The sequence below is a fragment of the Silurus aristotelis genome (assembly GCF_946808225.1).
Source record: "Silurus aristotelis genome assembly, chromosome: 21".
Taxonomy (NCBI): Eukaryota; Metazoa; Chordata; class Actinopteri; order Siluriformes; family Siluridae; genus Silurus; species Silurus aristotelis.
The window spans coordinates 9,833,749-9,859,520 of record NC_139594.1 but is presented as its reverse complement, the minus strand read 5'-3'; the positions used below and the strand labels follow the sequence as shown (position 1 = coordinate 9,859,520).

At 36.4% G+C, this 25,772-nt stretch overlaps 1 protein-coding gene across 2 annotated transcripts in view; it reads right to left on the bottom strand.

Annotated features, from left to right (window-relative positions):
- The window catches only part of angpt1 (angiopoietin 1), a 49,935-nt gene that overhangs the window by 3,856 nt on the left and 20,307 nt on the right, over positions 1-25,772 (bottom strand). For both annotated transcript variants that reach the window (XM_083524068.1, XM_083524067.1), the window contains exons 4-8: positions 25,525-25,757; positions 18,287-18,414; positions 16,472-16,573; positions 13,709-13,875; positions 2,662-2,792 (exon numbers count right to left, since the gene is read on the bottom strand). In XM_083524068.1, coding sequence (XP_083380194.1) covers positions 2,662-2,792; positions 13,709-13,875; positions 16,472-16,573; positions 18,287-18,414; positions 25,525-25,757 — 761 coding nt within the window. The remainder of the gene's footprint in view (positions 1-2,661; positions 2,793-13,708; positions 13,876-16,471; positions 16,574-18,286; positions 18,415-25,524; positions 25,758-25,772) is intronic.

Sequence of the window (25,772 nt, the reverse complement as noted above, 5' to 3'; positions counted from 1 at the left end):
TGGCTAAAATTGTTTAATCAGAAAGAATGTTTTTAACCTGCATTTGAGGTAATTCATTTTTTCAAGTCAAAAAGCTTAAGTCAAAGTGGAGTCACAAGTCACTAATGTCAAAGTCAAAGTTGAGTTTAAAGCTTTTTTTTTTATTATGTCCAGTCACAAGCCAAATTTGTGATTAAGATCTAAGAACATTGTAAAATAACTGGTGCCATGAAGTGTAAGAGAAGGAGTCTTCAGTGTCAGAGTCAGCATTCAGGACAATGGACTTTTTGCTATCTCTTTAACATGACAAACTGATCATTTTTTGTCTTATTGAGTGCAGAGAAAAAGTTTTCAACTAAATAATTGATAGCAGGTTGTAACTTCTATAATTAGTATATCATTTGCTAATGAATTAAAAACTGTTGGCAAAACACTGTGGAATAAGAGACACATTTGGCACATTCCAAAAACTGAAAGTGACCAAATAAAATTGTCTTAAAACAAAACCAAAAGCATAAGCTACAAATAATAGTCATCAGCTATTAAAACTAATAATACAAGTCGAAAAGGAAGTGTCCAGTTTTGTGTTAGACAGAGGTCCGTTCTTAAATCTCTCGGTCTATTTCTTCTGACACATAAACTCAACATGCCTGATCTTGTTATTAGATGTGCAGCGACAAAGCCATTTAAATGCACTTGTACTTGACTAACTCAGGAAAAAAACAATTTTGCACTTGGCTGCACTTGTATTTTGAAAATTTTGCACTTGACTGGTTCATAAAAGATCTGGGAAGACAGGACCTCTCGCAGGTCCTGTGCTGTCACGTTCTGCTTAATGATGTATCCCAGCTATCTGAAAACCAAGTGCTTCCTTTGGGGTAAGAAGGTCTCTTCACAGGAAGAGAGTAAAGAGTTCATGTATTCATAGAAATCCTTGGGTTTTGGCTTATGTTGACTGAGTCTTCACAGCATGTGGAGGTCCACAAAGACCTCATTACTCCATACTCAAAGCATTACACACCTGCTTTGCCAGCAAGTGGTGGTCTTGTGGCTGTTTAGCCAAGAGGACTTCACTGTGTGACAGAGAATATCCACTGTGCTGAGGTCTACATGCAGAGTTGAGGGTAAATATGCATGCCTACAACACGCCTTATGTGTTGAACTATTTAGAGCTCTCAAATTATTTAACAAACAGGTTGGTTTGAACATATTTGAAAAAAGTCAGCAATGTAGGGTTTTATCATTAACACCCACATTAAATTACTTGCTGTTAATAAATCTCAGTGGATATTGTATAGCTTTGTATAAACAAGCACAACAGCACCCCCAGTGGTTGTAGGTATGAAGCCACAGAATGATATCAAAATGTGACACTGAAGACTTCTTTTTAGCCCAGACTGTAGCACCACTTATATTGTATTCATTTGGTCTGATGTTATTCAACCTGGTTCACTAAACAAACATTTAGCAGTGAAATAACTGTAGATAGACTGTACACACATCGTCCAAATTACAGAAAAGGACAGATAACAGAATTGTTCTAACATTTGTATGTACCATGTCTGTTATTCAGAGGAAACCAGAATGAAGCATGTGTATGGTCTTAATTGCAACAAAAAAAATAAAAAATAAAAATAAAAATTAGTTAATACATTAATTAATTCTAAAGGGAAAAAAAACACAAATACAGCAACCTTACAGCTTTTGAATGTATGTGCATATAAATATTTATTTATTATTTTGTCATTAGTGGGACCTTAATAGATATTGCATTTTTCTTAATGAACAAGGGTTTTTTTCAACTATTGATAGATGGAAGATTTTAGACATCTTATCAATACTGATCCTCACAAATGCAGATGCAGATAAAGAGCTTTAGTCAAGGTTTGAATTGAACATCAGATTAGAAAAATGTGATCTCAGTGACTTTGTTATTTGTAACAAAAGTACAGTTCTTTACAATTGTCTGGTTACAGTGAGCTTGATCTTGGCTGACAGGAGTTGGACACAAAGTAGCCTTCTGCTGTTGTAGCTCATCCAACTCAGAGTGCATTCTGACATGCCATTCTGCTCACCATGGATAGAAAGTTGTGATGTGCTTATTTAAGCTACTTGTCTAGCCTTTTCCCTCTGATCTCGCTCATCAACAAGATGTTTCCATCTACAGAGCTGCTGCTAACTGGATGGAGAACAATAGTTTCTGAAATGCTCGAACCAGCCTGAAAACCACCAACATCACCGTGCCACATAGAAAATTGAATAAATGTACAGGTGTAAAGGTGTTCCAAATAAAATGCAAACACAATGTACCAGTTTTTGTCAGTCTAACATGGAAAAACCACCTTTGTACATTGTGACAATAAGCTTTCTTGGAAAGCGCATAGTAGCCGGCTCATGGCCACACAGAGTACACACTAGAGCGATAGCAAGACGTTTAACTTGTACGTCTAAAGCCAAATAGTAACATTGACTTTGGCCTTTGTAGCATTTAAATGATTTTCCATGCATAGTCTAAAACAATACAGGATACGGGAAATCTGTGTCATGGTCCAGAATAAAGTGAGGTAGAGAACCAAAATGAGCACCTTGAGGAGACTAATGTATCAGTGTAGACCAAGATGCAATGATAATTTAAATGGTATATAAAAGTTGTTTTTTGAACTCAAGATTCCTGTTTCTTACCTCCGGTTAACATCAAGGCGCACTTGCACAAACAATTGTCATTGTCCATGTCCTTGGTGCTGAAGTCTGCCCCATGGATCACCAGACTGCTCTGCCTGCCTGCTGTGCCACTGTGGCTCTTTAAGGACAATCTAAAAGCAGGACAGAAGAAACTCAGATAGTGCCAATGATGACACAGAGAAATGCATGATTTGAGACACAGCACACAATATATTTCTTTATTCTAAATGTGTGTTTCGTTGGGTAAAAAAAAGGAGAATGACAAAAAGAAAATAACAGGCACAACTGCAACAGAACACACTTTTCTATATGTGCACATTGATTTCATTACAGTAAGACATTTTCTGATTATTATTATTTTTTCCTTTCAAATTTAGAAAACTGAAATCAGTAGAATGTGTACACTTGCTACACACATAATCATACTTTTATATGGATAACACTGAACTGTAATTGACAAATAGCTTGTAAATAATAATGCTAAATTTGATATAACAAAAAAAGATCAAAAATAGTATTTATGAATATTATCATGGTCATTCAATTACAATACACCTTTAAATCTACTCATGGACATACAGTAAAGTCCAAATGTCTAAGTGTACCAGTAAAATGTTTTTATTCCAGATTCTTACAGATTCTAAATACAGAATAGAATTCTCTATTCCAGATTCTTATGACATGCAACAACTTGAGTAAAAAAATCTGGATTTTTCATATCTAGCTTTTTGACAGAGTACAACTGAGCTGGTATAGATTCCACAAGTTTCAACAGGATTCCAAAACTTTTGAATCCACTTTATATGCATCAGTACAGGAGACATGAGGACACTGAGGACATGAGGACAATCTCACATTTTTGTACAAAGCATTTAACATGGGCAATATCAAACATTTGCATACATTTAAATAGGAACCTAGAAAAAGTGAATATATATATATATATATATATATATATATATATATATATATATAATCTGCTTACTTAAAATTCTAAATATAAATAAGTAAAAATTACATTTGAAGATATCACAGATTACTGATTCTATTTTGGCAAACATTATCTTTCTTAATCTATAATCAACCTATTTGCAACTCATTTTTGTTTTAAGTGTGACACTGCCCGATGATATAGGAAACCTTAGACTTGAAAAAAAGGAAGCAAACACATTATAATGTAAATCATAATTAAAAAACAAACGATAAATGCTACATTTGTGCCAAATCTACCCAACATCTAAAGATGATTGAAGGTGCTAAAAAATATGAGAAGCATATCCCACATATGATCCTAATTAATGAAGCCTGACATGCTTGTCTCCGCACAACATGTTTAATCTGCCCCACCTCTGTTCACATGTTAACAGCTTGCGTCTGTTCGTATAACAGTGAACATACACTTAGATTAGGGCCAGTATGTACAGGGGCTGAGCAGTCTGAGCACACATGTGGAAGATACAGTGGTGCTGAGGGATGTGGAGAAGGCAAAGGAGTACATTTGACAGAACATCCAAATATGTTCATCAAGAAGACCACACAGCATTATGATGCTGATAGATGAGGCAAAACAGTAGTAGAATGATAAAATGGTATAACCTTGGAGGAAATATAGAAGAAATCACAGCATTATTGTAGGCAGCATACACAGTTACTATGGGCTCATTTCCCTTAAAAAAAAAAAATGAAAAATGACAGGAATGCTTCAGAAGTTACAAAACTGTAATAGGCTAAATAAAAAAAAATGCAAAAGACACAAAACTAAATACCACTAATTTACTGACATTGCAACAATGTTACAACAGGCATAACTTAATGGCCACCGATCAGGCATAACATTATGACTACCTGTCTAATATTGTGTTGGTCCCCCTTTGCTGGCAAAACAGTCCTGATCCGTCAAGCATTAACAGCATTAACTTCATCAACAATTTGAGCTACAGTATCTTGTCAGTTGGATCGGACTACATGGGCCCCCATACATCAATGAGCCTTGGCCGCCGGTTCACCGCTGTGACTTCGTTGGACTTTTGATTAATACTGAGCATTGCAGCCCTTGGAACACCCAACCAGAACTTCTAACACATCAACTTTAAGGACAAAATGTTCACTTGCTGCCTAATATATCCTACCAACGAACAGATTCAATGATGACGAGATCAGTAATCAGTGTTATTCACTTCACTTGTCATAATGTTATAATATACCTGTTCAGTGTATATTCAACTTGAATTATTTTATATACAGTATATGTAGTATTACAGTCAGTGTCATATTTCAGACAGGACATGAAAATAACTTACAGGTGGTGGATCTTACTTTGTGTGTTGGGGTTGGTACTGGTCATTCGTGCCCAAACAAAAGAAAAGTTGATGTACTGAAAAAATGTAACCCATTCACTATCTTCACATGTAAAAGTACTTCTTTGTACTGCCATTTATTTTTACATTAATAGTAATGTTATTAAAATCATATATTTTATACAACCTACTCATGCTTGCATGCTAGAATTTGTTGCTTTTGTTCTTTAAACCTCTTTGACCCCCCCTCCTTAAATGCTGCGTCTTGGTATGACTTTCCTTCCCTCTTATTATCCATACACGAGGGGCTTTTTTTTCTCAAAACATGAATGCTTGGGGTCAAGAAACAACATTGCAGGACCAAGCCAACAAGGAATAAGGAACCCCAAATGAAATATGCTTTAGCCTCACATGCTTGTGTCCTGAAATCCACCCCTTCCTTAATAGGAATGGACAAGAGCAAATGACTGTTATAAATCTCACTTCACATTCAGGCTTGGACATGGAATAGGAAAACTTGATTGCATTTTGGTGGTGTCGAAGGCCTGTTGTGATTCACTAAGAGGGTGGTGATGCAATGTGAGGGGTTGAGAAGCCAAACGTGTGGTTATGTGGTTGTCGATGCGACCACCAGTTCTGTTTTTTTTTTTTTTTTACTCCATTTCTAACAGTTAATTGATTCAGCAGATTTCCTTGTCAAGGGTTACCTGATCACTGCAAATCCATCCACTTCAAAACAGTTATCAGGATATGAGGTAATAGTTTGCAAAGCAAAATAACACAAATGGACTGTTATGAAGCCAAAATCCTTAAAGATTTGTGTCCACATTATTGCTGACTGCATGTCAGGAAACGCTTAATCGTTCAACTATGCAAATTGCACCTGCTAATAGTTTCCCATTTTTCAAGACAATGTACTGTCTACAAATTTGAAACTATCGCATTGACAATGTCTATGTTCATTTCCTGTAAATTTCTCCACATCCTTGCAAATTTTTTGAGCAGTAAAAAAATTATCTACCAACAGCCAGTCTGGTTAGTTCCTGTTCAGCTACAACCACAGGCAGACAAATAAATGCACGGCATTTCATTTTTCAGTTTAGGTTGTGGTGACTGCATCCCACTGATAAGAAGATCAATCCAGAACACATGCATACAACCAAACAGTTAAATACACAGGTTTCCTCACCAAATCATGTTGCTGTGGCTTCTGCTTAATTGCGATAAGCAAAGCGGAGCAAAAAGACTTCCTTCTTTCAAGTCCAAATAATTATAAGTTGTTCTAATGTCTAACTGCTGTTTTAACAGCTCTCATCGAAGACAAGAACATCTGTGCAGCTTATCATCTTTTACCTTTCTATCCCCATTCTTCACAGGCAAACTCCTAGTAAACTACACTGAAATAACAAAGAGCTCCCTGGAGCCAGGATCCAGTCTTAAAAACTTGATCTAATGCAAACTGGAGATAGGGTCAAATATTCTCTGCTTTTCACAATAAAACCTAAGGGAATGTGCCATCTGATGTTTGTAGTAAAGTAAAGGATTTGTGGTTTGTTTGAATTGCCGAAAGATCGATTGATCATCAGATATGTGACATTATGAACAGATTAATAGCGAGCGTCAGATAGTCTTTTGTCCTTTTTTTTCCTTCTGTTTTGAATCGTCGTTCAGTAGAAAAAGGAAAACACTCCCCATAAACGCAGCTGCTTATAGTATGTTCTTGACCAAGCAGCCCACCATGTAACAATACATTGCGTAATAATCGTTTAGATGACAGTAATGTATGAGTATATTCACTCATTGTTTGCATAGAATGTACAGTTGGCTGACTCAGCTGTCCCAAACTGAGTTTACATTACATCCTTTCGGCATGAACAATGTTTTTTCCATCAGAGCAAATGTAGGGGAATACTCAAGAGTATCATATTATATATAGAAGTATAGCAACCACAACACTCCATTTCATTTAGATTAATGGAGCTGTACAGTTAGCTTTTGCACTGTCCAGCAAGGAAGAGCCAAAACGATTAACGCTCGCAAGAGACTTAAAAAAAAAAAAATAGTAGCAAAGCACCACATATGGCTCCATATATCAGGTGAAGTTACATATTTAGCACGATGAAAGGAAGTAGACTTCCTTTTCTCCTTCACTTCTGCAAGTTTAGGACATGTCAGAGCCCATCGATAAAATCACTGCAAGCATGATGGCCAACTTTTCCAAACCACAATCATCTCTCAGTGTGCCTTTTATCAGTCACCACCTATCTGAAGCCTGGCACTTTACTTCAGTACCTAAACTGTTATTTGAAGGGTGCAACAATTGCAAACTGGTGAGAGCTATTACATTTGCTTACTTCTGGAGAAATATATACTCTTCAAAGTACAGCATGAGAGCTTGCACAAAGGACTGTATTCATCCTGCACAGTGAGGAGTTAACACTGATTTGATGTAGGATTAGCTGGATCAACTGTTAGTTTTTAGCCTGCCAAATAATGAGGGCGGAAGAAATATTGTTAAATGAAAAAAGTTACAAGTTACAAGTAGGACTATACATAGAGTAAAATGTCAATGGTAGCATTACTCGTATTAGTCATTTATTTCAGTGATTACTATCTTCTTAGTCATAAAGTACCACATATATGTTATCTCTTGTTTTAGTTTTTTTTTATTTGCATTATATTTGTCAAACAAGTAAGAACTGCCTTTTCACTCTGCACTATGCCACACATTCTACCCCTGATTGTTCGGGGGCTTAAAGCCTTGTCCCTATGTCTAAAATTGGTAGTCTAAACATATTTCTGAATATACATTTCTTTTCACTGTGTACATACAAAATATTAGTAAATTTTTATGTGGTTGGATATTTAGGGGATGTGCCAGAAAAGAAGTTGATTAAAGGCAAAACATGGTTTAGAGGCTCACAAGAAATTGCTCCATGCAGTCCACAGACTCAATGTTAGATCATTTCTGTTCTGTTCTGTTACTGTTGAATGGATCTTTCTGTATCTTAATATGTTTTTGAACATAAAATAGGCAGATAGTGAAGACTCACGAAAGCCTGGGCCCATAAATCAGAGAAAGAGTGTTAACATATGAACAGCTGTGCTGCCTATTATAATCATATTTATAATGATTTATGACAGGCAAACAAATGTATGTAGATCAGTAGACTTAGCTCGCAAAGACTTTCACCAGAGTTTACAGCTTATTCATGTCATTCAAGGTAACTTGTCTGCCAAGTTCTTCTCCCACATCTACATTATAGAGCTGTGCGATTTCCCAGAGGATTATTCCATTATGGCAAAAAAATCCATGGAATTCAAGCCTTGGCTGGTAAATGTATAGAGATATTAAATAAAGATGTAGCATTTGCTGTAAGTATACCCATGCAGCAGGGGAGCTGGATTTCTTTTGCCAGGAGGTGAGCTGAAGAAATAATACAGAATAACCTCAGCATATGTTCAGTCTCACACTTGAAGAGGAAATATTTATTGAACTGATATTAAATGCATGTTCTTTTTTCTGGCAATGAGTGCTGTTATTTAAACTGTGTGCATGTGCTAAGTTCATGAAGAGGTGCATGAACACTTGCCCACACACATATATATATACACACACACACATGCACACACACACACACGCACGCACACATGCATGCACACATAAATCCTGATTTGTGGTAGTGAGTTTTAACAAATGTGATGCAAAACCACACAATAGCTACACCCTGCCAAATATACAGAATTGTTCTGCAAACATACAGCATTTTGACTATGTGAGGGAAATGACCATTTGTAGACCCTAGAATGTCAACAGTCTGTATTAACCGGTATTTTCTGCAAAACTGACACAACAATGTTTTACTCAACCAACACCATCCATTACACTGTAAGAATTTACAGACTGCCTCAAACCAGATTCTACCCCAACTGATATCAAAGTGAGCTCATCCACAAAACTGCTTAAAAATCACAAAAGTAATTATGAAGGTTGTTCCAAGTTTCAGTTGGATCAGTCCTAACCATAGTCTTCATTTAATTAGTCTGGGAGAAGCAGCCAGCCCTCAAGAAGTTTCTCTAACCAAAAGGTGTCCGAAACTGTCAACTGTTGAATCCCCCAGACATGGGGGCTTTTACTCATTTACTACATTTCATTTACATTTAAAGGCTAAATCCTATTTACACTTCAAAAGGAAGAATAGTATAAAATCTCTGGGCAAAATTTGTCCTGGGTTCTTTTTTAAAAGTACTTCATGTATTTAGTCACCGCAAAGTTATAAAGACCTCAAGATTATGGACCCTGGACTTATCCAGCAGCCATTGTTCTTCATGTCAATGAACATATTTTATTGTTTTCTTGTCTTTTGTTAGTATTTGTACTCGCATCCACTTCTTCCACTTCAGTATTACATGACTTCTGTCTTAGGAAAAGTACCCAACCCCAAACCCAATTTTATAGCCGTTAACTACCAGCCTCCTTTTAAGAATTAAACACTTCCACTTTACTGCAGTTATCTGTTCTAACTACATTTGTTTTATATAAGATTGTTATTTGCACTACTTGCACAATGTGCAAATCTGTATTTACCGTAATCTACTGTATTTACCAACTGCATCATGCTGTTTACATCGAATTTCACCTATTGTTTCACAATAATTCTTATTTATTTCATTCAACCTAATTGTCTACTGGTATGCATCATACTGTTTATATCTGCATATTATCTTAAAATCTTGAAAAAATCAACAATAACCTTTTTATATTTTATTTATTTGCTACATGCACTATTGTTTGGATGCCAAATACATTTAATTGTTCATGTACATGTACTCTGACAGTGAATCTAATCTAATCTAATCTATTCTAACAGATACAGATATGATGTGGCATGGCTACCAAATACATTGTGATTACATTATACTACTTTAGCTACAATTCACATAGATGAAAGTCACTTAAAAATTAGATGCCACTCACAATGCACAAAAAATGTTAGCTGGTTTGTGTAAAATGCCTGTACTTTGCCTTGTGTACTTTTCCACTTTTTTCATTTTCACCACCTTGGAACTGTAATAACATTTACATAAACTAGTGCTGTATGATTCAAGGCTTTGTTTATTTGGTAAGAGTTTATTACACTAGTTTATAACATTTAAAGTTGACCAAGAGACTAGATACATGCAGGTAAGAGACTGTGCTGCCAGGTTTGCTAGCTTTCCCATACTAATTTTATAAAGGGAAATATTGCTGTGCATTGTTTAATTCTCTTAACAACAACAACTCACAGCAATTCTACTTCATTACTCTAACCATCATAGACGCATAAGTGTTTTGTGCCAGCTCTCACTGGTTTTGGCTGAATCATGCTTCATAAACAGAAAGTGAAAAAGAATACAACAGGCGAATGATTACAATTGCACAATTGTGCTTGCGAATATTAACATGATTTCAGTCCTATCATCATGCTTGAAAGTTATATTTTGCATGTAAGAATGCAGGGTCACAGGAACCCAAAATTACTTTTCTACATCTCCTTAGCTTTGTGATTTGAAGCATTTCTTGATTGCTGACATATTGTTATTGTACAGTGGCAGATGATTCTTTGTAACTGAAGCTCAGGTTTCTTTTGCCTAGTATACTGGCACAAAATTCTAAACACACTGTGTGTGACTTGATGGTCATTAGAAAACGCTTTAAACACTTTTAAACATGTCATACAATGTTCCATCTCTAAATTTCTTAGTTACTTAAGCATTTTACTAACAGACAGGACTTTAAGGAAAAATGGAATAAGGACGCAACACTTATCCAAAGTTTTTTAGAACAATTAATGCACTGAGAGGTGAATGTACACATTAGCTAAAAATACAAAAAAATGTATCCTACAGTGTAACTGTGCACAATATGTTAAAGTCAGAGTTGAGTTAAGCATTTTGTAGTGAGGAGGTAATACATAAATTTTGCACTTTTCAAAGTTATGACAGGCATAAGAGCTGTTCAGTAGAATCATGTAAGTATTACAGACACATGATGAAAACAGAGGTGAGTTGAGGATGTAAACAATTCTCAGCTTGCATTTTTTTTTTTTTTTTTGCATGATATAGGCTTGAAGAGAGCTTTAAGAGCTGTGTTTAGTCCACTGGTTTCAAGCAACCATATTATATCATGTTGAAATTCACAATTTGTACTGTAGTTACACTGAACAGAGTATTTTTAATATGAACATGTCTAGACAAATATAAAAAAATAAATGATAATAGTTATAATTAGTAATAATTAGTTGAAATCAGTAGTTTCTCAGAAGATCAGATCTCATATTATCAGAAACATGGTTTAGGACAGATTATTGCGAATACGCTAGAAATTTTAATGCAGCACATTGGAATATAAGATACTATGTGATGTATTGTATTTTATGTTAATTTTTTAAAATCTTCTTATTTTTACCTTATTTATTTATTTTTATTTACTTCCTTTTATGTTACATACACTTCCATTGGACAGACCTACAGTAAATTTATAGCGTTTAATACAACTAAGTTGATGGTTAGGAGAGTTGAATTCATGACCTTTTAATCATCTTGACCACTGAGATACCATTGCTCGGAATCTGCCATAAATGTGTAGGCTGGTACTGTACATTATGTCATGTGTGGATAATGGAATACTGCCAACCTTGTGGCTTCTAATTTTTAGGAACATCTCTTCTTGTTTTCCCTTGCAATCTGTACAACAATCATATTTCACAACTCAAACAAGAAACCGTGTCCGTTATGTCATGTCTCTACCATTAAATGCTCCATAACTACACCGATTATCTAATCAAGCCATTTGGGATTACCAAGAACAGTCCATATCAGGGATTCCAGATGTTTTTTTAGCATTTGTACAGTGTTTGTCCAGAAAGATATCAGCATCACACATCATATGCAACAACTAAAATTGTACCCAAGGACTTTTTTTTATCGTCATAAAAGTTTGGTGTATATTTAATTTTTTGGAATCACAGCAAAAGACCACATGTTACACCATATGTTGCCTTAGTGAAAGTGGATGGCAGACATTTTACAGTGCGAACGACTAATAGTTCAAAGATACACTTTTCTGATATGTGCGTAATTAAAATTCAATGGTGTCCTAATTCTCCAAACATAATCTAAATATTGAAAGAAATTTTTAAGACAAAAAAAAGCAAAAAAACATTAGATACATATGGTCATTAGCTGTAATTTATCACGTGGCACACATGTGGCCAAGTCTTCTGATTTATTTCAGATTGTGTATGTAATTGGGCAATCATTAACTTGAGCAGTATTAATATAAGTGAGAGTAATTTTGTGATTTAGGTTACAGCAATAGTTTCTGCTGCTTTTCTGTGCCACAGTGTTTCCTGTCCAGTTTAAGAGGCTGGCATTTCAAGCAACTAGCATGTCTCTACCACTGCCTGCGATAAACAAGAAATGTGGCACTTTTATAATAGAATAAGTTTCAAACAATTACCCGTGGTTTTCAGACTAGTCTTGTAGCTGTCCCAGTGCGCTCGACTGCTATGTTTGCTGGTTTGCATTTGCCAAAGATCATGAAGCATTCTAACCATAAATCATATTATATTTGTTTTCTGTTGTACATTTTTAAAATGCACAAACCACCAGGTTCAGGCTTAAAGCAGTGAAAGTACTAGAGCACACTACCAGAAGTGGCAACATCTCATACAGTTTGTTTAGACCCTTGGGAACTGGTTTGCTTTGGCCAACGTTCCATATGAGCAATGTGTGAGTCTGTGACCACAACAGTTTAAAAGAACAAATCTATTTATAGACCCCAGAATGCCGATTAGATTCCTGAAACTTTTTACTGGCATAGGCTGCTCATAAGCCAGGACAATATGACGCACTAAGAAGCTTAGCGAAGCTATATTATAGTTAAATAAGCACACCTGATGACATGGGTTAGTGTTTATTTGTTTCGATGTGGTTCCATGTGTTCTCAGTGTCAATATACTTACAATATGTACAATAATGTTGTACATACTGCTGGAGGCCACAGAGTTGTTTGTTCTCTTTCCAGTCTTACCAATCAAGACTGTTTAATAATCCCAAAAAGCTGGCCATTGGGGGTGAGTGCCAAAAGGAATACAATATAGCCATTACTTTGAGCATCAACCTGGATTATACCCGACACCTTTTTTCTACTGAGTGTGTTATTTAAAGTAATAGACATATGATCTGTGTTACATTCTTGTACATCTTTACTGTAAAATAATCAAAAGAACAATGAAGGTGAAGAGAGAACAGTAGGTTAAAAAATTACCAGCAGCATCTTATCTAGCTGACTAACAGTCTTTGGAAACAGTAAGAGGTTTTAGTTATTTGAATACTTGGAATGATTTGTTCCAAAATCTGGTTGAGCTCAAATGTCAGCTGTAGAAGTAAATGCCTGCTAAAATTAAACCTCACTGTAAAACACTTAATAGAATACAAGTACATATGATATGTACCCTTACTTATAATATGGGGCTTAAACTTTTTTGGGTATCACTAAAATTCTACTGTTTACGAAACATGTATATAGAAAAAAAAGTTGTGTAGTGGGAATATGCAATTGTTATGCACAAAAAGGCACAGTTGTTATGTCAGGGCACTGCCTGGAGCAATGGCAAACACAGTAATATTGAAGAATAAAGAATAAGTAAATATTTTTTTGACTTTTTTTCAACATCAGAATAAAGCACTTCAGTAATTTTCAGTACCTGTACTTGTTTTTCTCACTGCCAATGTGAAAGCGGTCATACTGGGAGAAGGCCTGATGTCCATCCCAGTCAGTGAGCTCCACCCGGAGTGCATACTGTCTTTGACTGGTCAGCATGTACACAAACTCGTTCCCCAGCCAATGCTCAGCTGACACACTCCCAAAGCCCTGGAAGGGAGAATGCACCCAGGGTCAGTGCAGGAATTCCGGAGGGTTACTGATGGGCCCTGGAGCAGGCCATGGGAAACACAGCCTGGTCCAAGAAAGCTCAGCAATCAGCAAAAGCAAGCAACTTTAATTTATCTTGCTTTCTAAGATTATAATTTGAAGTTTGGGGAAATGTTGACACATGATGGTATCAGCACTATATGAAGTGATTTTCAATAAAATTTGTAAATGCAAGTTGTTCAATGAGTTATACAGTATATACATCGCTAATGCATAATACGCACTGTACGTGCAGCAGTTCACAGTCTTTCTCAGAAGTAGACATTTCACTTTGTTCACTTGTATCATCATTTGGTAATTAACTCTAATCTCTTAATATAACAGTAGGGATGCCGCTCCCAGTAGGACTTCTAAAAGTTTTTCCGATGTGTACACAACTGGCTCAGCTCATTAAACTTGCTGGAACAGCTTCTGAATAACGTCTTAATGCACAGTAATTTCATAGAGTAGAGACTATTTGAACCAAAGCCCCAAATGAACAAACTCTACCTGTAAATAGTGTGACAAATGAGCACCATATGGTATTGGATCAGACATTGTATTCTTGTACAGTTCTTTTTTTTTGTAAGAAATTGAATATGTAGTACTGAGTAATCATTACATACAGGGAAAATATGCTAATGATTTAATTTTAAATTCTGAAACGGTCAATACGTAATCAGAATGATGCTGGAAGAAAAGCGAAAATGTTTGGCAGAGACTGCATGGGATTTTGAGAGCAAGCATGAAGGAGATATTGCTGTGGTCTTTTATTAAGTGCTGGCTATTGATTTCAGCGTTTTGAGATGATTGTGATGCCAGTGATTTATGATATAAGATATGCAACTGGCAAAGGCGAGGTGTGGGTGGGTGAAATAACATTATCCCCCAAACAGTGTTTTGAGTTTGTGTTTGTTGTCAAGGTGTAGGCTATGTAATTTGCTCAAAAAAAGCCAGTCTCTGACTGTGGTCACATATGAGCAAAACTTCCATTCCATCTCGAACCCACCCCCTCTTACTTGCGGCACAATTTCTCACGAGAACTATATGAGTAGCCAAAGAGGGAAGTGGTCAAGCGGGGCATCCTCCTGGGTGAGCGGTTATGGGTAAAGCCCAGTACTGATGTGCTGTGTCGCAATAAGCCTCTCTGAGGTTACAGGTTGTCATACATCACTTCACTATTAGGCACAAACACCAACCTTCTTTAACCTACAAACATTCTCTACTAATGGGTTTTGTTAAGCCAAAATCCAGAAGTGTTTACTGATGTCTCACAACGCTACTTAATTCCAACGTTGTGCTAGAAGACTTTCATGTCAAGCAATACTATGATGCAGAACATTTAAATTGACATTAATATTGTTGAGCAAATATAGCAAATATACAATTATTATTTATCATTATTTATCAATTATATATCAATTTATTTACATTTTGTTTTCTGGGTAATTATCACACGCTGTTTAGTTGGCCATTGTGTGAGATTTCCAGCTCAGTGCTTCAACTCCCAGTACATCTAATTCATGGGAGGTGTTTACACGTGTGAGGGACTTGTAAATGTTTTTATACCGTGAATGTTTCATGATGATTTCATTGGTCGCTAGGGACCCCTTTGCTAATAACATCATCATTTCCATAGACCCCTTCAGCACTGATTTCTGAGCATAATCCAACTATTTTAACATTCAGCTCATTATTATATATATATAAAACTGTCCAAAAATATTTTGACTATTTTTGCAGCACCTTATATGTTTTTATTACTGAACTTTCCTCACATAGGGCACCTCTGGTCCAAGTTGATTTTATTTATAGACATTATTTTACATACATATAAACATTGAAATTAAACCTGTTCAATTCAAGTAACCTGTCAGCATTGTAATAAAAATGATGAATCTCCTGGCTCTGCTAAACAAACCACACCACAGGATTAATCTATATTCTGCAAATGACTAAACCGTAAGTGCTTGTTATATCTTAAAGCATTGATATACTGATCATGTGAATCATGTGAGTCTTAATACAGCATTAATTACACACTGCTGATAAAAAAGCCCTGTCTGTTGGAACTCTTAATGATAACAAACCCCTGATAAAAACTATCAAATTACATCTCCACATCCCATGACATATAGTGAAGCCAAGATCTATTGACAAAAACGTCTCCATCACTGAAGAGCGGCCTTTTGTCTATTTAAACTACAATCCTAAGAGACTGACGTTAAGTGATTTCTTTGCACCGAGACACTTCAATCAACAAAGAAATATTTCTAGATGTACTAGATGTGTTGGAGACGGGTAATCACCAAACTGTAATTCGGCTTCGATACTTCATATCTGAAATCCCCTGGTATAGAGCATGCGTGTGAAAGGCCAAGCGTTTAATGGGTAGAATAAATCGTTACTGCCCCCGAATGTCAAGATGTTTTCTCTTATTAATAACGGCAATAAAGTTCCATACATCTGCTTAGTGTTCTCTTTGCTGTCCCAGATATCCCTCACCACTGTCAACAGTTTAAATGAAGGTTAGAAAGATGATTTTTGTTTGGCGTACCATCTTGTACTCTTTCCATGTCCTCTGAAAGTCCACACTTCCATCCTCTCGCCGTTGAATTACTGTCCATCCTCCTCCAGCAGATTCCATATTACAGTATACCTGTACAGTATACAGTACACACACACACACACACACACACACACACACACACACACACACACACACACATTAAAGCTTCTTAAGAGAAACATCCAAGTTACAGTGCATATTAATAGTAATTGTTTATTTTATTTTAAGCCATAAAAGGTCTGCGCTTAATTCTGGCAGTGTGGCAAATATGTCCCTAACTAATCACATTCCAGACATGGAAGAGCAAAGTCATCAATTTTTTTTTTATGGCTTGAAGGGATTTAGATGTTATAGTTTCGTCCAATCATCTTACAAATTCTCACATAAAAGTCCCATAAAAAAAATATAAAAAATTTCTTGTCCAATTTCTGTATTAATTTTTGTTCTTTGTTCCTGAGCTTTGTCCAGAGTATTATATGCACTGAAAGCTTTACTTCTGTCTCTATTCCCTGCTTGATTAAAGATATCAGAAGAGAAAGTTATGCAAGTGTAATTTAGGAAGTGTACTGTTCGCCATCTTTCCAGTGAACTAATATTAGCTGGGACTATTATATATATATATATATTTTTTGCTAGCTAATTAATACACATATATTACAGCAAATAGACAAATGTTGCCAACAAGCTGCTTTTTTGCGTTCTGGCTAAAGTAGGCTTGCCTACATGTTTAGTTAGCAATTAGAGCAGGGCAGAAGTCCAGGGTCTAAGATCAGACTGGAGACAAAAGCGACACATGGCTGTAATCTAGCCATGTGTGGCTCAGTGTAAACCAATAAGCGGCAAATCGGTGACTGCCTTTCTTTGGTGGTGGAGGAGAGATTTTGTTAACCTCACATACATCCAGCTGAATACACATAGTCCAGTCAGAGGACAATTACCCGAGGAACCACAGACTTGACTTATGGTGAAACCAGACACCCAGACACATGTCTATATACACACAAACACACAGACACCAGCTACACTGAAAAGCTGTGTGCGTGAGTCAATCTGTACCCAGAACATGGTCATAAATTCCTGTTTACATTACGCAACATATACATTCCTCCTTTATAGTTTTCACACTATAAAACATACCATAATGGCCTTTCACCTACGTGACGCAGTGCTCTAACCTTATCTTTAGAACAGTGAAAGTGACTCCAGTCTAACAGCTACTATACATTTGTTTAGCTCAGTTTAAAGTAGAAGCTCTAATTTAAACAAAGAACAAATCTTACACTGACTCAAAACCTTTGGGTAGTGGATTTGGAGCCATTGATATAAGTAAAAGATAAACATAGTGTAAACAAAATGACCCCTCTGCCCTAACACTACGCTGCACTCAGCACTCCGCTCAGCGTTATCTTTGCAATCCAACAACTGCGTCAATGTTACTCACAATGGCTTTATTCCAATCTGCCAATGTTTTGCATCAGCCGTTCTAATGGGCTATTATTGGGTTTCCTAATCTGGCTCTGATATACCCATAATATTCTCATTAAACTTGTTGATTAGGTGATGATTTTGGTCAGATATGTTTGCAGTAAGGCATTCAGTATAATAAACATTGGAGGGTGAAAATGTGAGAAACAGAATGAGGGATAATCTTTTGCTGCATTTATTTTTTACTTTTTATGCAGGATCTGAACACAAACACACACACACACACACACACACACACACACACACACACACACACACACACACACACACACACACACACACACACACACACACACACACACACACACGAATGCACACCTTTTTAGTTTCTTGTGGACTAATGTTGATGGTGTACACGCCATTTTTCTGGAAGCCTGCCTCATAGAGATCAGCACAGTCCCGGAATTTCTTCTCTTCGTCGGCTTGTTTCGTGCTGTTGGGCACCACTGTGAACGACAAAATGATAGATGTAAGAAAACATGACTTTGTACCCTTCACTGCTGGGTCTTATTGTGTAGCACACAATCTGTCACTACAAGAGCTTCCCTTTCAGCAGAAGATCAATTCTTATGAACAATCGACTGACTGATGTTCTATGACAAATAAAATAATACAAAAAAGCAGGCAGGTGATGATAGAATTTTCTAAGCTCATGCCAGTTTCTAGTTTCTAATACCCAAATGAATATTAAAACAGAGGTTATATGATGCAATGGTTTTGGAGTAAGAGCAGAGAACTTTTTCTGACAAGACTTCCAGCAAGTGTGCGCGTGTGTGTGTGTGTGTGTGTGTGTGTGTGTGTGTGTGTGTGTGTGTGTGTGTGTGTGTGTGCGTGTGTGTGTGTGTGTGTGTGTGTTTATATGGTCGTGATTGGCAGGGGGTGTTCTGAGTTTATTGCTGCTCAGGATAGGAAAGGGATACAATGTGTTTAAGATCATATGACACCTTTTACATCTAGTTAAATATGCACAAATCAGTCACACCTCCTGTACTGGGGAAACATTTTTGGGACACAGTATGAGACACATTCTAGGTGATGGTATGAATTAAAGCTCTAGCCACAAAAGCAAAGCATACCCAAGCTCAGTCAGATAACAGAATAAATAACATGCCAGAATAGAAGTCCATGGCGAGTAAATGTGAATACTGAACATGAATAGAGAGCATCATACGCTAGACTCCTGGAAAGGTCTCTGGAGTTTTATCGATAAGATCTTTCAGTGTATGAAAGTGAGTGACATGTTTCCAGTGTGAAAGCTCTTTAATCAAAGCGCTGATCTCTTGCACCCAATGAGGAAACGTCCGGCTCGTTCAGGCCTCTCGAAGCTTGCAGCTGGTTCTCCTTCCATCTGCACATAATTACCCCTGCCAATATTTTGAAACTAAGCAAAGGTCTGTGGACAAAATACTACAAGCTATAAATTTCAAGTTCCTGTTATAACAAGTGGTTTATATTTACACGCCAAGTCCTGGTTATATCTCTGCAACGTCCTACCAATTCTTCTCTCTTATTCTACTAAAGAGCCTAGCTCAGCTTTCACACCCTTGTTTTCACTGTTGGGGCTGTTTTGGGAGAAGAGATGTCACCGCAGAGCAGGATGGTGTTTAGGCCTGGCTTTGATCCTTGGCGTGAGGAGGAGGGCAGCGGAGATACAAAGTCCTTCAAGGGAGACTATTATAGCTGCCTCACTGTGAAAGAACCGAGTGTCAGTGACGTGAAACTCCTGCAGTGACAGGTCCATCGAGTGGAACTGCATGCTGTGGAGACTAGCACAACAAGAAGCCAGACCTGTCCAATGGAGATTTATTGCAAGCCAAAGCAGCTGAGATAAAACATTTAGAGAGATCATGCCCATTGAGCATGCAATGTACCTGTGAATGTTTTATTCATCTGTGGCTGAATAAGGGCCGTCCATCAGATGGATGTCCTACTTGGACTCGCATTCAAGCAGCATTTTGTGCTCATGAGAAATAATATTAAGTGGTTAGTAAATAAAATGGTGACTGTCTGTCTGGGATAAATGGGCTCTAAGGGGTTTACCCCAAAAAGAAAATATGAAATAATTGAACAAATAAAAAAAACCCTTTTTTTTAATTGAGATGGTGCATATAAAAATACACTGTGATTCCAAAATGATAATGTGTGTGTCCTTGTGTATACAGTTTCACATGTACGTGATGAGCCTGAGCTATGAAGGTCAAGCTTAAAGGTTTTACAACTGTATTCCTTAAATTTCTACCCTAAAGAAATATTTAACACCCAATTATATTAAAAATGAAGGTAAGTTACTAATATGTATGAAAAAATGTTAGCTTTCACATTCATTACACTGACCAGCTCTCAATGAATAATAAAAAATTTCAACTTCAGATGTATTAATTTGACCACAATGATTACAATTATATCTGCAAGAACTAACATTTCATATATTATTATTATGCAAATAAAATTATAAAAGAGGTATGCAAAGCCAGAATATATATGAGAATAATTATGTCTGGTTAATAGTGATATCTGTGATGAGGGATGTGCAAGGTCAACGTTCCCACATTCTTGCTAGGCACTGTGTAGACATTTTTGACAGGTGTTATTGATCAATGTGTGCGTCTGTCACCATGTCACCAGAAGTTTTCACTGTGTAGTAACATCTGGATTCAGACTCATTGACATAGCTCATTGCTAAATGTACTCATAACCACAACTGCCTCCCAAAAGGTTTTTTCCCCTCAAATAAATATATTACAATTATTTTGAAACTGAGAATATGCTAAAAGCAATGGTTTGCAAAATAATTAAATGTGAGCAGGAATGATTCCCAAGGATAATGAAGATGCACATAATATGGGACTGACTATCAGGAACCATTAAACAGCTGGTGTCTTGGCATTACCATCTGCATTAATATGCTATTCTCTATTTACATATCAGTTTTTGTTCATTCAGTAGGGACTTCTGATCACTGGGAGTTTTTGTGAAAAGTATTAGCAGGCAAAACTACTTCTATAAATCAAGGCTTTAGTCAAACAAACTTTCCTAAAGTCTAAAACCCTCCTAGAAAATTGATTAAGATTCCCAATGTAAAACAAGATTAAAAATCAGATAAATAATAAAAAAAAAAACTTTTATGGTCAATATAAATCAGACTTTACACATGACCATAAAAATCTGAGGCTGCATTAATATCAGGCCAGTAACTAAACGGACACTAAACTGAAAAAGAGAGCAGAGGTAATGACTAACTCTAGCCAATTCATTTGGCAAACCAGAACATTACATAAGGCACAAAGCATCTTAGTGATAGTATGCCAAAATCCAACAGTTTCATTTCAGACACATTTGTTTAAAAGACCATGAAAAGTGCCATGCTGAGGTACAATATATTTCTCGAAAACTAAACCCAGTGACTGAAAAAACACTACTTTGCAGCAAAGAGGCCGTGGTAATCAAAGATGACTGATGCTATTCATTAGGTGCGTTAACACAGCACAGAAAAAATAAAAATGATGTGTGGCAGAGAGGGAATCGTTACAGCCTCCCAGAACTGCTCAGTTAACAAATGATTTAGCTCCCAGAGATTGTAATAGGTTTAGAAGTGATAAGTGATGAGCTCATCAAAATCTGGCAATCATAGAAGAACTGTGCATAGGGAAAGAAACAAACGTTTAAGTTACTAAAAAAAGGAAGAAATTCTTTTTTTTTTTTAGGATTTTTATTACCAAAATGTAAAATTATATTCAAAACAATCTAATGATTTAACCCAGAATACAAGCTATTTTCAAGTCTGGAAACAAAGACCCCACATTGAAATATTATATGCCAAATATTTCTAATGATTAGCTTGGTTGGGAATTAGATGTGTGCTCTCCTTATTAAGGAACCCCTGACCTAGTTTTAAAATGCAATAGAGGTGCCATGGTAGTGTGAAACTTGGAACCTTCCCTTTCACCTTTAGAGCAAAGACTCTCCCATTGGACTCATTAAGTGAGGAAAGTGACCTCTGTAGTGAATTTGAACCTACAAACTGCTAGATAAAAGCAAATAAGCAATCACAATACAGCAAGCCAATTTAAACCCAATCCCCCTGCTCCTTAATTCTACAATTCTAATTATTTTATCACTTCAATTACCTCTAAACAAGGGAAATAATCAACACCTATCTGTACTAATACACTTTTAACATGTTGAAGTCTTATGACTGTTAACAATATCTCACAAAATTAACAAATTAAGAAACAAGCAAACAAAAGACTTGAATATTACAGTTGAATGTTCTCAACGTCTCTTTTTTAAACTTAGTGGTCTCAATTGAAATCACAAAAATGCAGACGTCTGGTTAAAAGTGTCACTTGAGTTTCAGCTCAATGTCATAATAGCAGAAAAAGCAACAGGAAGTAAGTGCCCTCCCAGCAGGAAGTGGAACTCAGAGTGCCCAGAGGTCTGAAATGTAGCCATGCTCTAGCCAGTCCCAGCACAAACATCCAAGGTAAATTTTCTGTGACCACTGAGATCTGGGGCACAAGAAAGGTCAAAAGGGCAAGCCCTGGTTACAGTGGAGGGGTTGGGGGACTGGAGTAACATGTTGCTGTAAGACCAGCTCTGACAGCAAGGGAGAAATCGCTAGTCTTAAACCGCTACGGCTGTGTAAAGAGAAGTTTGTTGAAATTGAAAGAATTTAAAGCATCAGTTGGGAATTCTGCAAGTCACCAGACTTCAGTGAGAATTTCAGTGAATATCAATAGTACAACTCTAAAAATCATTGTATCCTAAATTGATTGTGTGTGCCTTTGTTACTGTCTCTTAATATTTGTTTTTCTGTCCTGTAGTAAACTGGTTATTCTAAAAAAAAACTACTAGAATCAGATGACCGATAAGCCTATGTAAGGTGAGCATTACTGAATGTATATTGACATATATACAGTTATTGAGGGAGACATTATGGAGTCTCAAGTTGTAACTGCATGACATTTCGGTCAGCTGTTAAAGCACAGGCAGTGTGCTGAAGCGTGATAAGCTCCATCCGTTACCACACAGTAACGTCTGGCGCAAAACATGCAAAACATACCGTTCAAGCAAGCATACGTCTGTTTTCTGCACATTTAAAAAAAAGATATTTAATTTTCTACTTCTGTTACAATCTTGTTTTAAATGCTAGATTATATCAAAAAATGTGCAAGAAGGGAGTGTTCACTTGAGCCTTATATAGTATGCTTTGCCACTGCTACTAAGTTTAATATAATTCACCTTTGACCCCATTGTCTCTGACCTTTTCCTGCAACTAATGAGATAATCAGCTGCGTTGTTAAAAAATCTTAATACAGGCTTGAGATTTTGCACAGCTACACCACAACATACTGAATTTGGTGAACAAACATCTATCTTTAACCAAACTATACCTATAACTACATATGTTTATATAAAGACTTAATTTATAATCTAAATATCTAAAATTGAGATAATAGTAAACTGTAGTATGGTGTAGGTACTGTACACACACACACACACACACACACACACACACACACACACACACACACACACACACACACACACACACACACACACACACACAACCACTTTATTAGGAATACTCAGGCATGGTTGATAGTGCCAGGAAGACAGTTTTGAGCATTTCATAAATAGCTAATTTCCTGAGATCTTCACAGTGTTGTAGAGTTTACATAGAATTGTGCAAAAAAATGTTCTGTAAGTGGAAACACCCTGTTGATAAGAGAGACCAGAGAAATGGGCCAGAGTGGTTCGAGAAGACAGAATGACTATAGTAACTAAAATAATCTATTTTTACAACCGTAATGAGCAAAAAAGCATTTTAGAACACTTTGAACCATAAGGTGGATGAGTTATAACAGCAGAAAGCCACACTGGGTTTCACTCCTATCAGCTAAGACCTGGAATGTGATAATCTGATATTTAAACAAACATTTAGACTTATCCTATTTACACTTAATCCATGAAAATAAAAAGAAATGCTGGCCACATACACACTGGCAGTGATATTTTTGTGTTTTTTTTTATTTTTTTATTCTCACTTTACAAATCATACTTGCAACAATATATTTAATAAGAGCATTTGTAATTGTAGATTGAAAATGGCAAGTTCTCATAAATGATGCTGAACATCTTTAAAAGTGATTAGCAATGACTAGAAGAAAAACATGAATATAAGTTCAATTATTCTTGTCTCTTAATCTCATTAAGAGAACTATAGACCTTTTAAATCAGGTTAGAGTACTTTTTACTCTCATGTCATGAATGTGCATCATTTTCTTTATTTGTTTTGCACATCACACTTTTAAACTGCCAAACTTCTGATATGCAGAAAAAGTTTTGAATTCACGTTATAAATTATAAAAAAAAAAAAGAACATTGGTAATGTGAAGTCGTAAGAAATGAAGCTGCACAATTTCTAATTTTTAGTTACAGTTTTTTTTTTAACTGTCAGGCCAACAGAAAAAGAGCAAACACTAAAAGAAAAGATGACATTTACAGAGTCTTGCATTTGTGGAAGATGCATTACAGCTGTCACTTTCCAAATGCCTGCAGGTGCATTATGAAATTTAAGGATACAAAATGTTCATTTAAGTACAAAATAATACACAACTGTTCAGGGACTTCTGTTCAGGGACTTCTGTTCAGTTGTTAGAGGGTATTGTTACTGTGATTATTTGTTCGAGGTGCAGAATAATTCTGATCCACTTCAAAGTTTTGGCAGTCTGCTCTGCTAAGTAAAATCTTCGGTTTCTCTGTGTATTTTGGTAATACTGATTACACAAACACAACTGCAATATTCCTTTCCTAACTAAGTATTAGTTTCTGATTACAGTCAACCACTTTGTGGGGTGAAATTTATTTAAATTTATCTTCTGGGACTATTCAAATATTCTATATTCTAAACATACATGAATGTATCATATTTTAAAGGCTAATGCATGAATAACATCTGTATACAATTTAGCAGTATCTATGAGCTAGGGTTTTGGTGCATGCTTCCCTTTTTTATTATTAGCCCATTTCCTTTCCTTTTTGTCATTTCCCAATCCCCTGTTCCAAATGTCCCCTTGCTGGTGCTGCAATATCAGACATATACAGCACATGACTGGCACTGCTGTGATTGACATGGGAGAGAATATGCCATTCCTTCTACCCATATACTATAGCTAATATTACTCGTTTGGACTACCAGGCATGGATGGATTCTTGATTGAATGTTTTTCTCTTACACAACATGCTCAATTTAAGTGAAACTAAAAAAATTAGTGGAGGAAAACGTAATTGTCCCCGTTCTGCTCTAAACAACCTTTGTAAACACTATGTTGGTCAGTGGCATACAACAATTCCAACTGGCAAACTATAGTGCATTGTTTATCAAGAAACTAGTCATTAGTGTAAATATAGTGTTTACATGTTCTTTGTTTTAAGTTATAAGACCATATTCAGAATTCACAAGAATTCCACAATATTTATGTGCATTGCTTTGTTTAATTTGAACATTTTGAGTAAAAATGAAACAAAACTGAGTTGTGTGGTCGTGTCCGTACCTCCGTCCTTGGAGCAGAGGTTAAGAAGGCTGTGCACGGTGTCCATCAGGTCCTGCTGTTGCTTCTGCAGAACTGTGCTGTTGCCCGAGGCTTTGCCCAGCTGGGCCTCCAGCTCAAGGATCACACCACTCTGCCTGACCACAAGCGCCTGCAGATTGCCCTTTTCCTCCCTCAGCACTTCCAACTCCTCCCTGTGCCTCGCCTCCATTTCCTGCATCTTTAACTCTAGAAATCTGTGAGACAAAGAA